The 16,575-nt window shown below is 38.9% G+C and overlaps 1 protein-coding gene across 1 annotated transcript in view; it reads left to right on the plus strand.

Moving 5' to 3' along the window:
- The first annotated feature begins 1,065 nt into the window (after positions 1-1,065).
- The window catches only part of LOC143039579 (2-oxoadipate dehydrogenase complex component E1), a 30,362-nt gene continuing 14,852 nt past the window's right edge, over positions 1,066-16,575 (plus strand). Inside the window, exons 1-7 of the mRNA XM_076209809.1 lie at positions 1,066-1,383; positions 7,879-7,996; positions 8,385-8,553; positions 9,605-9,824; positions 11,239-11,400; positions 14,226-14,413; positions 14,518-14,631. Of these exons, the coding sequence (XP_076065924.1) occupies positions 1,206-1,383; positions 7,879-7,996; positions 8,385-8,553; positions 9,605-9,824; positions 11,239-11,400; positions 14,226-14,413; positions 14,518-14,631 (1,149 nt within the window). The 5' untranslated portion in view covers positions 1,066-1,205. The remainder of the gene's footprint in view (positions 1,384-7,878; positions 7,997-8,384; positions 8,554-9,604; positions 9,825-11,238; positions 11,401-14,225; positions 14,414-14,517; positions 14,632-16,575) is intronic.

The following is a 16,575-nucleotide window of genomic DNA, read 5'->3' on the forward strand; positions in this document are numbered from 1 at the left end:
GCACACCTTTGCCTAGTGTGTTTGAAAATTCTGGCAATTCTTATTTTGGCGAACGGCAGGATTTAAATTGGCGAAAGGCGGAATAAAATAGTTTGGAGTTAACCAGAATCAAATGAGTAGGACCTGAACTACTTCGGAGTCTATTCAACCGAAAGCACCCCACCCCCACATCCTCCCTCACTCCCATATCCACCATCATGAACCTAACAGACCCTCATGGTGGTGGAGGGAAGTGGAATGGGTGGGAGTTGGTATGTGCTTTTGACTTGGCTACCTCCCATATACAGGGGAAAAATCTCTTTGTATGTAGATATTTAGATTATTATTATTATCATTATTATTTTTATTGCTTTTTATCAGTTGTTTTCTTTAAAAAAATATCTTTAACATTATCATCATTATAATTACCATTAATATTATTAATTATTATTATTATTAATACTAATATTATTATTATGATTATTATTGTTATTATTATTTATATTATTAGTAATATAATTATTACAATATTTATTATATCATTATTATCTTCATTATTATTATTGATAGTCTTATCATCATTAGGAGTAGTACTATCATAAGTATTATCTAAAATATTATCATTTTTATTAGTTTTACAAAATGCATTCATGTGAAAATTTATTTGACCTATGAACGCGCTAATACAGTACATGTTTTCGTTTGTGCTGCATGTAAAATTTTATTCATATCTGTTGCTATGTGGATTTTTAAACATTTGAATAAGATTATTCATTATCAGTTTGAAATGAATAAAAATCCTTCGGGGCTGATTTATCGAAATGACGACACTAAATGTCTCGGCCAATGAACGACCCTGAACTCGCTCACGCCTCTCATTTCAACCAATCAGAGCGCTCCCATCCAATCTTTTTCATTTCCCCTTAAAGTAACGTTCAACTACGCATTGGTTTCAGAAAGTTGTAACAGATAAAAAACAAACAAACAAAAAAACGACAATAGTTACACACATTAAATATACTTATTTGATAGATGATAATTTTAAAAGTATTTGTTCTACGTGAGTAATTTGCTGAATACTCGAACGCCACTCTCACAGCTGGTCCAACACATAGTACTCAACCTGTTTGGTTATGCCCGGGCAAAGGAAAGGGTTGAAGAGTTAAAATACAGTGCGGACCATTTTAGCCCTGTTTCTATGCAAATAGGATCATTTTCCCGCCAAAATGAATCGTTCCTTTAGAGGGGCCATCTTCCGAAGAGGATACAGCTCCTTGTTTCCCGGAGTTCATCGGCCAGTATCCTCTGTCGTTTGCATAACATCATCCCGATCCCATCGCCGTTCTTACCACGTTCAGAGCGGTGTATACGGCTACGTGCCAGCCAAACCACGTGAATTTACACGTAAGTACATGAACATATATGTGAACATTACGTTAATGCGCATTAATACATAGTTTATTGTAGAAAATGTACTTGCCACGACGCCTCGGCTGCGTTGTTTTCATTTTTCAGTGTTCATTTTTACCCACCATATATATTTTTTCTTTATTAGCACGTCGTTTGAAGGTTAAATCACTCATGTTTGAGTGGTAAAACTGTCAGTTCTTTAGTGTGAGTATAGTAGTGCAATTTTGTAATTTGTTCATAGTTCGGTGAATATAGTCTGCTGAGTGGACCCCCCAGCCAGGTTCTGATCCACACATACACACGCTTAAAGTTAAGGGCGTTTGTCGCTTTGCATTGGTTTTGTTAAAGGAAATTAACATTTAAGAGAATGTTTTTGGTCTCTCGCGTCCGGCGTACTTTTTGTTGTTGTGAATTCGAATAATGAAATATTTTTTTATTTGCAATAAATTACTACAGCACAGAAGCGGTAAGAACATTTATATATATTTAATTCAAACTATTTTTTATTCATTAGCATGGTTGAGGGTTAAAAGGACTGACATTTAGTCAATTCTGAAAGCGACATTAATGCAAAATAGTTAACGTTCTTCAACGAATCCGCGACGGTCAGGGAAAAATAGGTCAGTGTGCCACAAAGAAAGCAGACAAGTTCACCAAGTTCATGCGAGGTCAGGAAAACGATTTTTCACACACACGCACGCACACACACACACACACACATATATTATATATATATATATATATATGTGTGTGTGTGTGTGTGTGTGTGTGTATTTTTTTAACTAGATTATTATGATTTGTTTGAGATGTAGGTCTTCCATGCATTTCAAATATTACAATACAAGTGACCAGGTGAAACAGTGAAAAGGTATTATAGATATTTCAGAGTAAGCTACCACAGATGTTGATATATATATATATATATATATATATATATATATATATATATATATATATATATATATATATATATATATATATTCTTAAGATTTCTTCTTTCTAATATAAGTGGAAATTAGAATTATCTGCCGTATCTTACTCCACTGGCATTAAAAAGATACTGTGGATGGTGGGTGAATAATCCATAATAACCATAAAGCGATGTGACTACCGAATGTGTTAAAAAGTGTATCGCAATAAATGAGTAGATAAAAGGCTCGTCAGCGAAGGGGTACTATTTCGAAAAAATGGCGGGAAACTAGTAGAAGCTCGACTGTTGCTTTACAAATACTGTACTTGAGTTGCATGAGAAGCAGATGTTGCACACACGTCAAGGCTACAGTCAGCCCGCAAACGTAAACGGCAACTTACACACAATTTGTTAAAAATAAAATTATTTCCAAATTTCAGGCTAAATTTTCACAATTGTAACGTTTCACTAATTTTCCATCCATCTGTCTATCTCAACCAGAATATTTACGGTATTTCCATCACCAACTAAGAAATAAAAATCGTTATTTGGCAACAACGGTCCATTTCTCAGGTTTTATTTGATTTATTTAGTTATTTATCTTATTTGTCTATTTTGTACAAATTATTGTCCATCTACTTATAACTTACACCGATCCTGTAAGCTGGGTGTATAACAATGTTGGATATGGAAAGAATAATTATTAAGAAGATGAGCTTCCAAAATCAATCAAATCGGCCATCCTGAGTCCACTGCTGAACAAAGGGCTCCCTCATAGCATTCCATGATTCACACGACCGCGCCATCCTCTGCCACGTCACTCCTGCAAACTTCTCTATCTTGTCTCTCCACCTTCTGTCTGGCCTCCCTCTTCCACGCTTCCTATCTCGCGACGTCCACTCGATAACACTTGCTCTATCGCTCATCAGTCGCTCGCATTACTTACCTGCCCAATTTATCAACGTATAACTAAAACTGTGTCGAATCTAAAGTATTGGTTTTTGTGTCATTTTTGTTTTTCCGACACCATTGTTTTATTTATATATTTTTGCCGTTTCCTTTTTTTTTTCTCATAACTTAGTAACCTAACGTAACCTCGACAACTGCTGGGTATGCTTGCCTGTCTTTGTGTCGGGGAAGCAAATGTTATCTTCGTTTTTATTTTATTCTATCTTGTTTCGTTTTATTTATTGTATTTTTATACTTGTTGTTAATTAAACTGATTTTGCCCGGAACTGCCAGGCAGAGGAAATACAACTAAACGGGGTCAATCTGGACCCCGTTATAGAGTCCATCCCGAACTTGTTTTAAATGACTCTAAACAGAACTCTAGAAAAACCTGTCGCTATGTAGATCTGCCAGCATATGAACATGCCCCGAATGCTAATGTGTAAGTAGCTTGACCCCTTTCGCTATCGAGAAATTGTAAGATTTTTTCTGTGCGACACGATATCTTGCACGAATGCTTAGTCAGTTATCCCGTGGACAAGTTGAATTTCATAACCCCGTGAGCACGATTCTTGCCCCCAGCTGCAGTTATGTTCACAGTGAAGGAACGGGTTAAAATATATGAAATTCTATCTAGACAGGTCTTGTCCTGTTCCGAATAAAATCGCCTGATTGTAGCCTGCATAAAATGAACAATATGCGTCAGCTTGGGTAAGGAGAACTGAAATATTAGATTAAAATATAAGGAACTTAAGCGTTACTGGAACATCGGGAATGGCATTCTGGTTCTGTAATAAATCACTATATATGGAAGATTTTTTTTATACAATTAAGAAACTGCAAGTTTAACTTGTAGCATCCGGAAATTTTAAAATTTTCTGAAATACACAAAATGAAGAAAGATGCATGTGTAATGGTGGTCGGTCCCGTTAGACTAGATAGACTGTGGTGGACGTGCAGTCTTATGAAAAGCAAAAGACCAAAACTGTTACATGACGCACACACTTGTTCAGGCTGTCTGGGTACGTTATACCCGTTGCACTGAGATCTGGCCGTTAGGGCGGAGCACTGGGAGTTCCCCTGTGGTGCCACATATAATTATTTTATAATTTTATTTTATTTTAAAATTCTATTTTATAATTTTATAATTTTGCCTCGTATGATTATATCATAATTTTTTGTCACACACCACCACTGAGGTAAAAATCAAAGCAATGTTTTCTATACAAAGGTTTCGTTTCTTTAAGTCTAGATATGGCATATGTGCATGAGAGAGCGACGTTGCCGCTACATCTAATCTCTGGCCCCGCCCCCCTCACACTGCATTCAGAAAACATTGCATCCATACGCACGTTCTCGCCATGGATGCCCATATGTGGCAACACCGGGAAATCTCCTAGCCCCGCCTTATCGGTCATTTCTCCTTGCGCTGACTATAGTTGAATATGCATGACCGTTGTTCACCGAGTGATTTACAGTAATGGTTTCGTCAGTTCTACGTGTAGGTCACTATGCACTCATGGTTATTTGTTATACTCGTGTATATATATATATATATATATATATATATATATATATATATATTTATATATATATATATATATATATATATATATATATATATATATATATATATATATATATACACACACGTATGTATGTACACACACTCATAAGTCAAATCACCCTCCAAACGGGCTCACATTAAAAGCCCGTGGGAGCTTCACTCCCTAATTACTCAGAACAGAACAGTATGTATGTATTACAGTTGATTATTCATTTGCTTGTTTATTTACATGCTTGTAACTGCATTTGTCGTCACTGGGAATTACCAAAATTGACAAAAGCTGGCAATTGCCATTTGCATGGTTGATCGGGATGCCTTCCACGCGATACATCCAGTTGATTCAACAGGACAAGCATTCTGAAGCCCGAGACCCGAGGAGGCGTTACATAATCGATAATGATGACCAACGACACTTGATTTGAATTCCATCAGTTGCGTGCAGATGTACCGCAGTTGATCGTTTCTTCCAATGTTATAAATCACCACTGTAATGACCTGGATTTTTTATTAACAGACCATTGCGGTCCTTTATAATACCGTGAGGTTATGAAGAAAAAGAAACCCGAATATATTTCTCCTTTTAAATACACTGATTTCTTCTACGAATTGATTTATGTTTCTTCCAATGTTATTCTACAGGCAAATTTGAATGCACAAAGTTATACTTATTTCCGAAGTAGATATTCTTAATGACAAGACAACACTTTATTGTTGATTTGAACAGTATTACCTTTCCACAGCACGGATTTCAGAAATGGATGTTTGTGTAACGAATGGCCATTCTAGGCAAATATCAAATTATTAAAATAATGATAGACACAAAGGTCACTATTATACAATCCTTGACGAAACAGGGCAACTTCTGGCCACGCTGCGGCAGCCTCCATCTGTTCTCAATTAGTATTTTACTTTATCATGCATTCATCCATTTTGTCTTTTAACTTTTTGTAGTGTGTTTATTCTAAACGTATATTGAGATGTGGACCCTACTGGAGCGTAAAGTCTGGCTTAAAGTCTACACACGTATATATAACTATCTTGGCTATCAAAGGTATGTCACTATATAGATATATTTCCAGATAGGGTGAGGGACTAGGATATGAGAAGCTACTGACCTCTTGGAGCGATCCTTCAAAGCCCGCGAAGCCTGACATTATTCGATTACGAATTCGTGACCGCGACTTCCTATTCATACGTTTTTCTTTGTCTACCTAGTAAGAATTTATAATCTAGATCGGACATTTAGGAGGGTGAGAGGGCTATAAAATACATATTCCTGAGCATCGTGAGGCATGCGGAATAATTTTTTGGACAAAGATTAACAAATTGAAGTCGCGGCACATTGTCTCAGACCAATTGATAGCTGTAAGAGGTACACTTGTGAAGAGCATCTGAGTGAAATTATTTTATTTAGCCCAAATGATGTGGGGGTGATTTAATTGGAGTCTTTATAATGTTCCTTGACTACATTTATGTGACCATAGATTATTATTTTATTTTGGACCATAGTAATATCGCAAGAAATCTATGTACCATCAGTTTTTCCCTCCTTATAAGGGAGATAGCCCAGTCAAAGACGCGTATTTAACTCATCCCACTCCCATTCACCACCCTTTCCTCCCTCTCATCTTAGCTCCTCATGGATGATGGTTATCCCTGTATCCCGCCCACTGCCCTGGGTCAGAAGCAATATAGCAAGACACACTACATCCACAGCAAGGCTTCTTCACTTAATCAGCGACCCTCCCTTCTCTGTCCCCTCATGCAGAAAAAAAAAACATGGAGAGAAATCCGTTTTGGGCTGCATTAAAATATCGTATACACTCGTGGCCCAGTTGGTAGAGTTCCCGGCTGCCACTACGGCGGTCCGGGTTCGAATCCCGCCCAGGGCTGAAATAATTTCAGTATCGCTGCAATGCGGGTTGTTACTCCAACTCGTTGGCGGGGAGTTTGGGGTGTGTGTACGTGTAAGGTCACAGCATTACCTGTAGATCGGTCTTATAAAAACTGTTAGCTCTCTTCTGGGAGGGAAATATGTCAATCACAAGTGCAACACGTGATCCAAAAACCATGGTGAATCACATAAGCCCCCATCACCTGCCCCTCCCCTCCTTCCAAAACAGTCATCCATACACAGTCACTCTCCACTCATCCCTATCTCTTGCCTACTCCCTTTCTTGCTCAACAGACATTCCTGTCTTGGTCAATGTCCCCTTCACCCCATCCATCCATCTCATCCTCGGTTGTCTCCTCAAGTTCACTCCCTCCACCTCTGCCTTCCACACCTCTTTTACTAATCTTTCTTCACATATTCTTTCAGTGTGTCCAAACCATCCCAATAATCTTTCGTCAGCTCTATCTGTCATTTCCTTTTCCATTTCCACTCTCCTACTCATTTCTCACTCTATCTAACCTAGACCCCTACCATACTTCTGAGACATTTCATCTTTAACACATTTAAACTTTTCCTGTCTCTGTCCCATACAGTGCCATTGGCACAATCACTCCTTCATACAATCTCCTCCTTACATTCATTCCCAGGTGCCTATTTCTTGTTACACTTTTTAATCCCCTGAGGTATGTACTTGCTTCTCTTAATCTACAATTTACCTCCACCTCCATTCCCTTCCTGCCACATGCAACCCCAAATATCTAAAGCAATCACAAGAAATAATGGCTACAAAATAGTTTATAAGAGATCAAACACCAGTGAATAAAAAACATTTTTCTTTAACCACGTTGTAAATGTTTGGAACAATTTGAACAAACTGCAAGTTCATGTTGTGAGTTCAAATGAAATTGACACCTTTGAAAAATTACTAATTATATGGAGCCCAACCCCAATTTAACATGTTTCTCACATCAAGAGTTAATGCACATAAATCACTGACTTGATTTAAAATCAAGTCAGTGGTTCTTGACTGTTTCAACTGTTTACAACCCCCTTTCACTCAGCAAGCAGCCCTGTAAGTTGTTGTTTGCATCTTTATATTCCTTTGTATTAAGAAAATATAATTCATTATTTTATTAATTTATGTTAATTTGTTTATTTGTTGGTACACAGTTTCAGATGATGTTATACAAAGCCGGGCAAAAAACAGCACTGTTTTGCGCTTTATTGATGCATACAGAGATCATGGTCATCTTAAAGCAGAAATCAATCCACTTCGTCCTAATACCAGGTAAGTGTGATTATACCTTGTGTTATTGCTGTGTTCATTTTACCTTTTGTTTGAGGAGTGTTTTGTTACCCATTTTTGACATTGTGATATTTTCAAGACTGTGTTGATACAATTTCTCTACCATACTTCCTTTTTTAGATATTCAACAATATTGTATATAAGTATATTGTGGTACATTTTTCCAAATACTCGGGTCTGAGGTAATGCAGCAAGACACTGTTCTTCCACAATAGGGCCTGACAGCTGTAGCTGGTTCATCCACACCATTTCCTTACATGGTGGTATCCCCTCCCCCCACCTTTCACCCACACAAAAAATGGATCAGACAAGAACAACATTTTCCTTCTCATTTATTTTAGAATACGTCTGATGATTATTTGTGTTACAGGATTGTTCCAGAGCTTGATCCAAAGCTGTATGGCCTCTCGGGAAGTGATAAATATGATCTGGAAGGACTCGTGACAGGATCTCCTTCATCTGCATCTCTGGAAGAACTTGAACAAATATTACAAGAAAAATACTGTGGTCACTTGGGAGTTGAATTCACACATTTACTGGTTAGTAAATTATATAAGTTACAGAGAATTAAAAAATGTCAAGAGAAATACATCTGGGAATGGATGCAAAGAGGAGATTGTACGAAGGGATGATTGTGTTGACAGCTTTATATGGGGCAGAGACTTGGGATTTAAGAGAGGCAGAAAGGAAAAGTGTGAATGTGTTTGAGATGAACTGTCTGAGAAGTATGGAGGGGGGGGGAGTCGCTGATAAAGTGAAGCAGCCTTGCTGTGGATGTACTGTGTCTTGCTACATTCTCCTAACCCAGGGCAGTGGGCAGGGTACAGGGATGACCATCATCCATGAGGAACTAAGATAGAGGGAGGAAAGGGTGGTGGATGTGAGTGGAATGGGTGGGAGTAGGTACGTGCCTTTGAGTTGGGTACCTCCCTTATAAGAGGGAAACAGCTCTTGGTATATAAATAGACATATTGTCATTTGTTTTAGTGTGTGGGAAGTGGATGCTTTGACTTGGCCATCCCTTTATAAGGGCGAAAGGAACTTTGGGATAGTCATGAGCAAATTTTTTTATTCTTGCTACAATTTTCACATCATCAGTATGCTTTTTTTCAGTATGTGATAAATTTTCCTCTGTAGTATTTAGCCATTTAGCTTACAATTAGGTAATTTTCTTTTATAGATAAAATGTCAGAAGATAATTTTAATTTTGTATAATGAAAAACTCTGGGTAAAAAATTTTGCTCGTAACTGTACGTGTATGTATGGACATGGTGTGGTTTTTCTTCATGATATCCTGCTTATACACAGACTTATAATAGCTCCTAGGTTCTTTCACTAATTACTATCTTTCAAGTGTACAAGTTATTTGCTCTAGTTAATGAATCAAAGATTTGTATCTTGTATAAAATCTGTTATGCCTGAGGTGTCCTTAATTCCTTAATGTGAAGAGAGTACCCTTAGTATTGTATAAAATCACTTAACAGGAGGTAAGAAAATAATGTTTATGTTGCCCTTGAAAAAGTTAAATTCTGTTGCTGATATGGAATTCTGGTGAAGCATTAACCTCTCCTTATTTGGACACTTGCACAGACCCTGGAAGAGCGGGAATGGTTTGCCAATGCTGTCGAAGAACTCTCTGATTTTGTTTTGCCAGTAGAAAAGAGAGTAAGAATTGCAAAAGTTATGCTTCAGTCACAAGCATGGGACAAGTTCCTCACCAACAAATTCCAATCTGTTAAAAGATATGGTGGGGAAGGAGCAGAATCCTTGATGGCTTTCATCACAGACATGTTTGAGCATCTTTCCTCAGGTTTGTTTCTGTTTTTCATTTTCATTTTATTTATTTATTTTTGTCAGAGTGGATTTCTGGTATATTGAAATTTAAAAAGTATAATGAGAAATAGATTGTATGAAAGGGTGATTCTGTCGACAGCACTGTATGGGGCAGAAACATGGAACAAGAGAGAAAGAGTTTAAATGTGTTTGAGATGAAATATCTGAGAAGTATGGTAGAGGTTACTAGGTTAGATAGAGTGACAAACAAGGAGGTGAGAAGGAGAGTGGAGGTGGAAAAGGAGTTGGGAGATAGGGTTGATGAAGTATTGGGATGGTTTGGACACATGGAAAGAGTGAGTGAAGATAGATTAGTAAAAGAAATGTGGAGGGCAGAGGTGGAAGGATTGAACATTAGGGAGTGACCAAGGATGAGATGGATGGATGGGGTGAAAAGGGCATTGGGAAAGAGGGGAAAGTCTGTTGAGGAAGGAAAGGAGAAGATAGGAGTGAGTGGAGAATGGTTGTTTATGGATGATGGAAGGGTGTGGGTGGGGGATGGGGAGGTTAGGGAGTATGTGTGAATGATATTTTGACACAGCACAAAGGGATTTTTCCCCGTCTTCTCTTGCGACACTGCTTCTGACCCAGGGCAGTGGACAAGGTGCAGGGATGACCCGTCATCCAGGAGGTGCTAAGATGAGAGGGAGGGTGGAGGGGTGTGGATTGTATTCAGGGATGGAATGGGTGGGAATGATTTTATGCCTTTTCCTTTTTGACTACCTCCCTTGTAAGGGGAAAAAAGCCTTAGTATATGTATGTTCCCTTTTTCTGGATGTGGGGACAGAGAGGGGGGGGGGGATCACTGATTAAATGAAGCAGCCTTGCTGTGGATGCGCTGTGTCGTGCTGCATTGCTTCTGACCCAGGGCAGTAGGTGAGATGTAAGGATGATTTGTCATCGAGGAGGAGTGGTGAATGGGAGTGTAGTGGGTGGGGGTAGAATTGTGCCTTTTGAGTTTGGCTACCTCCCTTATGTTGGTGCAACATGAAGAGGCTGGTACTGAGTCTCTCCTTTTCTTCACAATTGGAGATGATCTGTGACTTCATCCCTCTCCTCCTCCTCCTCCTCCTCCTCATCATCATCATCATCCTCATTCTAATCTTCCTCCTACTCCTATTACTCCTCTCTCCTCATCCCCCTCATCCTCCTCCTGCAACTGCCCCTCCATACTCTCCTGCAAGCTGTTAACATAGAAAAGAGACTTGCAGTAATAAAACAAACAACTGTGGGGATTCGTCTCGAAAGAACTGTGGGAAAGTCTAAGGACTTGCTGGCCGCTGAGGCTGCAAATTTCCAGTTTTGGCAAATATAATTATTAACTTTATGTCAGTGGAGCTGAGTGCAAGAATTGAATAAAAATTATGTTGAAAAAAACTTTTATATTCCAGATAATGTGGAGGAAGTGTTGATTGGTATGGCTCATCGAGGACGGCTAAACCTGTTGTATGGACCTTTGAAACTGCCAGCATCAATTATGTTTGCTAAGATGAAGGGCTTACCAGAATTTCCCACGGAAGTCAAGAATTCAGGAGATGTTTTATCACACTTGAGTATGTTCAATTTATTTCACAATTTGTCTCTTACCTTAAGCCAGTGGGTCCCCTTTTTTTTTTTTTTTTTTTTTTTTTTTTTTTTTTTTTTTCTCCCTCCAGATTTACAACTATATGTGCTAAGTTAACATTAATCCTAATGCTGGGTACTGCAATTTTTTCGTTATTTTATTTTTTATTTTTTTTTTTTTTCACCCCCCATTACCCCTGAAAATTTGTTACCTTCCCCCCCCCAGGGGGGGTAATTTACCCCCAGTTTGGGAACCACTCAGTGGCGTAGCAACTGTTTTTGCCGCCCAGGGTGGGTGTAAGATTTACCAACCCTCCCCCCATTGGGGGTGGGGCAAATTATTTAATATAAAGCAGGAATACTTAACTTAAAATATTTATCTTCATTGGATATAAAACTGGGGCATGTCTAAAGCAAAAGTTCCTAGCCTAGGATTTTTTCCTAACCTAGGAATATAAATTTTGCCTAGCCATTGATCCTACAACATGGCTGCTGACATAGACCAACACAAATATTAATTTGCTAGATATTTTTAGTTTTGTGCCATTTTATATCAATAAATAAAATAAAGTTATATCTTACTGGTTTCGGGTTTTACCAGCACTCATATTTACGTAAATTCGCATCATCATTATGTCATTTTTAATTTATTTTAAGATAGCTGACAAAATCACTGAATGCTAGAAAAGCATCTAAAGCAAATGTAGGTTAGGAAAACATTCATAGGGTAAGAAAATTAGCTTTAGACACAGTCCTGATACTACAGTTGAAAAATCTGTTTAAAAATAGTACCATATTACAACCTTAAAAACTCGTTTTGGTAAAAAAAATATTAAGATTTTTTTTTTTTTTTTTTTCTCTTCATCAATATTCCACCCCCTGGCACGTGCCGCCCAGGGTGGACCTCCCCTCCCGCCCCCGCCCCTCAGCGACGCCACTGGAACCACTGCCTTAAGCAAAAATACAGACCATGTGGTGTTGATGATTGTACATTTTTGGTATCATGTGCACTACCTTTTGTGTGCATATTCATTTTCCTTAATGTTTTAAATGCAATAGTCTTGACTTGTTTAAGAAAGGAAGTTGTTCCCAGCTGAATAAAATTGTCTAACAGTATTCAGGTAATAGTTTCCAGACATTTTATATGATGGTTGTTGTTCTATGTTCCCACCCAGTTTGAAAGTTCTTTTTCTACATCCTCCTTCATAATGAGAAAGTAATGTATATATTCCATAACATGAAGCAACAATCATTTTAAAGTAATTTGTAGAACTTAGATAACTGATTGGAATACACCCAATACTTTGTTCCAATATTTTCAGCTCAGAGCTCTATCTAGAGCTTTCATCATGCTGAGAGCTATAAGAGGCTTTGAGGTATTATCAGGATTTTATGACACTTGTCAAGTCTTATAATGCATCTGTGAAAGTGCACTGTGCAATAAACAAGTCATTGAACTGCACTTTATCTAGTGAACACCCAGTGGTTTTTTTTTTTTTTTTTTTTTTTTTTTTTTTTTTTTTTTTTTTTTTTTTTTTTTTTTTTTTTTTTTTTTTTTTTTTTTTTTTTTTTTTTTTTTTTTTTTTTTTTTTTTTTTTTTGTATGGCTACTGCCTTTGATTGTTGCCAGATTGTTTTATTCAGTTGCTGGAGTACCATGTCCTAGTAAATGTAAATTATACTTTTATTATGGAATGGTGTTACCCCCAGTTATATTTTGCAAGGGTTTTCAAGTCTTGACATATTGATAATCAGAATAGTAAATGAGAGGACATACATACATACATATACCAAGGCTTTTTCCCCCTTACAAGGGAGGTAGCCAAAAAAGGAAAGGCATAAAATAATTTCCACCCATTCCATCCCTGAATACACTCCACACCCCTCCACCCTCCCTCTTATCTGAGCACCTCCTGGATGACGGGTCATCCCTGCACCTTGTCCACTGCCCTGGGTCAGAAGCAATGTCGCAAGACACAGCACATCCACAGTAAGGCTGCTTCATTAAATTGGAGAGGAAGAAGAATGAAAGTTAAGTGATGGAAAACTACCAAACTATTGATCATGCTGAAGGAAGTTATTATTACAGCACAATGAATCCTGTAACTTTATATATTTATTTACTTTATCAAGCTTTAGATAAGAAAATTAATTATCTATTGGGGGATGGGGGTGAGGGAGTATGTAAGAAAAATTTGACACCCTGAAGGGATTTCTCCCTGTCTTCTCCTTTTCTGTATGAGGGGATGGAGAGGGGGGGGGGTCGCCAAATTAGTGAAGCGGCCTTGCTGTGGATGTGCTGTGTCTTGCGTCACTGCTTCTGACCCAGGGCAGTGGACAAGATACAGGGATGACCCGTCATCCAGGAGGTGCCAAGATAAGAGGGTGGAGGGGAGTGGAGTGTGATAGGGATGGAATGGGTGGGAGTGGTTTTTATACCTTTGTTTTTTGGCTACCTCCCTTATAAGGGGGAAAAAGCCTTTGGTATATGTATGTAGATAACAAAATTATCTATTGGTATGCTTCTCACCTGCTTCATAGATGAATGGGGGAGGAGGAGGGTTATTATATGGTGAAAGAGTGGGGGTTAAGCAGCTCTCGCTGCTGGGTACTGCAGTGAAGAAAGTGTTCCTTACTTTACAGCTTTTGGCTCAAACATTGTGGTGAGGGGTAGCTGTGACTCTTCATCCATGAGGTGCTGAAGAGGGAAGGGGCAGTTGAATGGGATTTTGTGTCATATATAGGTTAGGTTAGGTGGGGAAGGGCCTCTGGTATGTGTAGATATATGCTTACAACACTTTAATTATGGTTTACAGCTAGTTCAGTTGATTTGGATGTAAATGGTAAAAAGTTGCATGTATCCATGATGCCAAATCCATCCCACCTTGAAGCAATTAATCCAGTGGTGTGTGGCAAGACTCGGGGAAGACAGTGCACACTCGGAGAAGATTATTACTCGGGGGAGTCGGGAGCGCAACCAGGAGACAAAGTTGTCAATCTGCAGGTTTGTGACGCTGTGTATAATTGTATGGAAATATATACTGCTCGAAATATTGGCAAGAAATGGTTATTCATACTGTCATCAGCAAATACTCCTTTTATTTATAGGTTCACGGAGATGCAGCTATTGGAGGGCAGGGAGTCATCCAAGAGACACTTGCCCTTTACAACGTACCACATTTCCAGATTGGCGGCAGCATTCATTTAGTTATCAATAACCAGGTTTGAATAAGTAACAATGTCTTGCAATTGGTTATGTTAGCCCTCTCTGTGTATTGAACTCCATAATGTTAAACAGAATCAAGAATGGGTTATGTCATTATTATTGTCTATTAGTATTATTTTAAGTGTAGTTTTTGTAACATTTAAATTGTGGGGTATTGGCTGCATGTTATTGTGGCAAAGTAGCATGCAGTTGATACTTTAGGGTCTATATGGGGTGTCCCTATGGACCAGAGCCACACATAATTTTGTCTATGATAGAGGAAAACTCTGTTCATAGAGAAATGATGACACTTTTATGCTACGACTGTCCCTCTGTTATGCTTTCCCCCAACCCCTTGTTGCTGTCCTGTACCATTTCTCTGAGTATTCACTTTCTGTTTTTGCCGACCCTGTGGTGGGGGGAGAGAATGCTACCACCAAGTCTTTCCACTTGAGTCGTAAAAGGCGACAAAAACGGGACGGGGATGGGATTAGGAGTCCTACTACCTGTAGCCCCGAAAGGGGACATTCCTAAAAAGAAAAGAAAAGGCATAAGAGGGTCTGGGAGTTTTCCAACCAGTACCCTAAGGTTTGGGTCTTTTAATGTGCGTGGATGTGGTACAGATGAGAGTAAGAGATGGGCAGTATGTTTGTGAAAAGAAAGATGGATGTGCTGGCTTTGAGTGAAACTAAAATGAAAGGAAAGGGCAACTGTGAGTTTGGGAGTGTAGCTGGGAGGTACTCAGGAGTGAAGAGGGGACGAGGGAGAGAAGGGGTGGCTATACTAGTAAGTGAAGAGATAAGTAAGCGGGTAGTGGAGTGGAAGGAGGTTTCATCAAGGTTGATGTGGATGAAGGTGAAGCTGGGAAGGGAGATGTGGGTTTTTGTAAGTGCGTATGGACCTGGTAGTGAGAAGAGCGTAGAGGAAAGGGAGGCTTTTTGGGTAGATATAAATGAGTGCATAGAGGGATTAGGGAGAAATGTCAATGTAGTTGTATTGGGAGACCTTAATGCTAGGGTAGGAAATGAACCAATAGACGGAGTGATTGGGAAGTATGGAGTTCCAGGTAAAAATCGTAGTGGAGAAATGATGGTGGAGATGTGTCTTGAAAGAGAGTTGATGATAGCAAATACAGTGTTTAAGAAGAAAGTCAAGCATAAGTACACATGGGAGAGGGTGGTGGATGGAAGGGTGGCAGAGTGTCAATGGACTATATAGTGGTGACCAGGAGTATGGTAGGAAGAGTTAAGGATGTACATGTTCTAAGGGGAGAGAGTGTGGGAATGTCAGATCATTTTCTGGTGGAAGGTAAAATGAGAGTGGAGAATAGGTGGAGAAAGAGGAAAAGGGCAGAAGGTAGGGAGGTACTTAGAGTGAACTGCTTAAATGAGGAAAAAAGGAGAGTGAGTTTAAGAAGAAACTGAAAGAGGAGTGGGAGGGAGTAAAGGATAGAGTAGAACTAGGAGTGGAGGAGGAATGGGGATGGTTCAAGGAGGGAGTCATAAGGTGTGCAAAGATGGTGTGTGGAACAAGGAGGGCGGGAGGAAAAAGAAGGAAGGGTAGTGAGTGGTGGGATGAGGAAGCAAAGAAATATGTAGAAGAGAAGAAGCAGGCATTCATAGATTGGCTGCAAATTAGGACGAGGGAATCGTATGAGAGGTACAAAGTAAAGAGAAGGGAAGCTAAGCATAAGATAAAGGAAGCAAAGAGGAGAGCAGATGTGAAATGGGGAAAGAGTATGACAGAAAACTTTGAAAGCAATGAAAAGATGTTTTGGAAGGAAATTAAAAGAGAAAAAGGAGGCGAATCAAGTAGAGAAGAAAAGGTAAAAGGTGCAGATGGAGAGATGATAATGGAAGAGAAGGCAGTGAGAGGAAGGTGGGCAGAGTATTTTAGGGAGTTGCTAAATGTGAAGGAGGATAGGGAAGAAAAGGTAGTTGCATTGGGAAGCGCTAAGAAGA

Source organism: Oratosquilla oratoria, chromosome 26 (genome assembly GCF_046742065.1).
Source record: "Oratosquilla oratoria isolate Oo_2021 chromosome 26, ASM4674206v1, whole genome shotgun sequence".
NCBI classification, from domain to species: Eukaryota; Metazoa; Arthropoda; class Malacostraca; order Stomatopoda; family Squillidae; genus Oratosquilla; species Oratosquilla oratoria.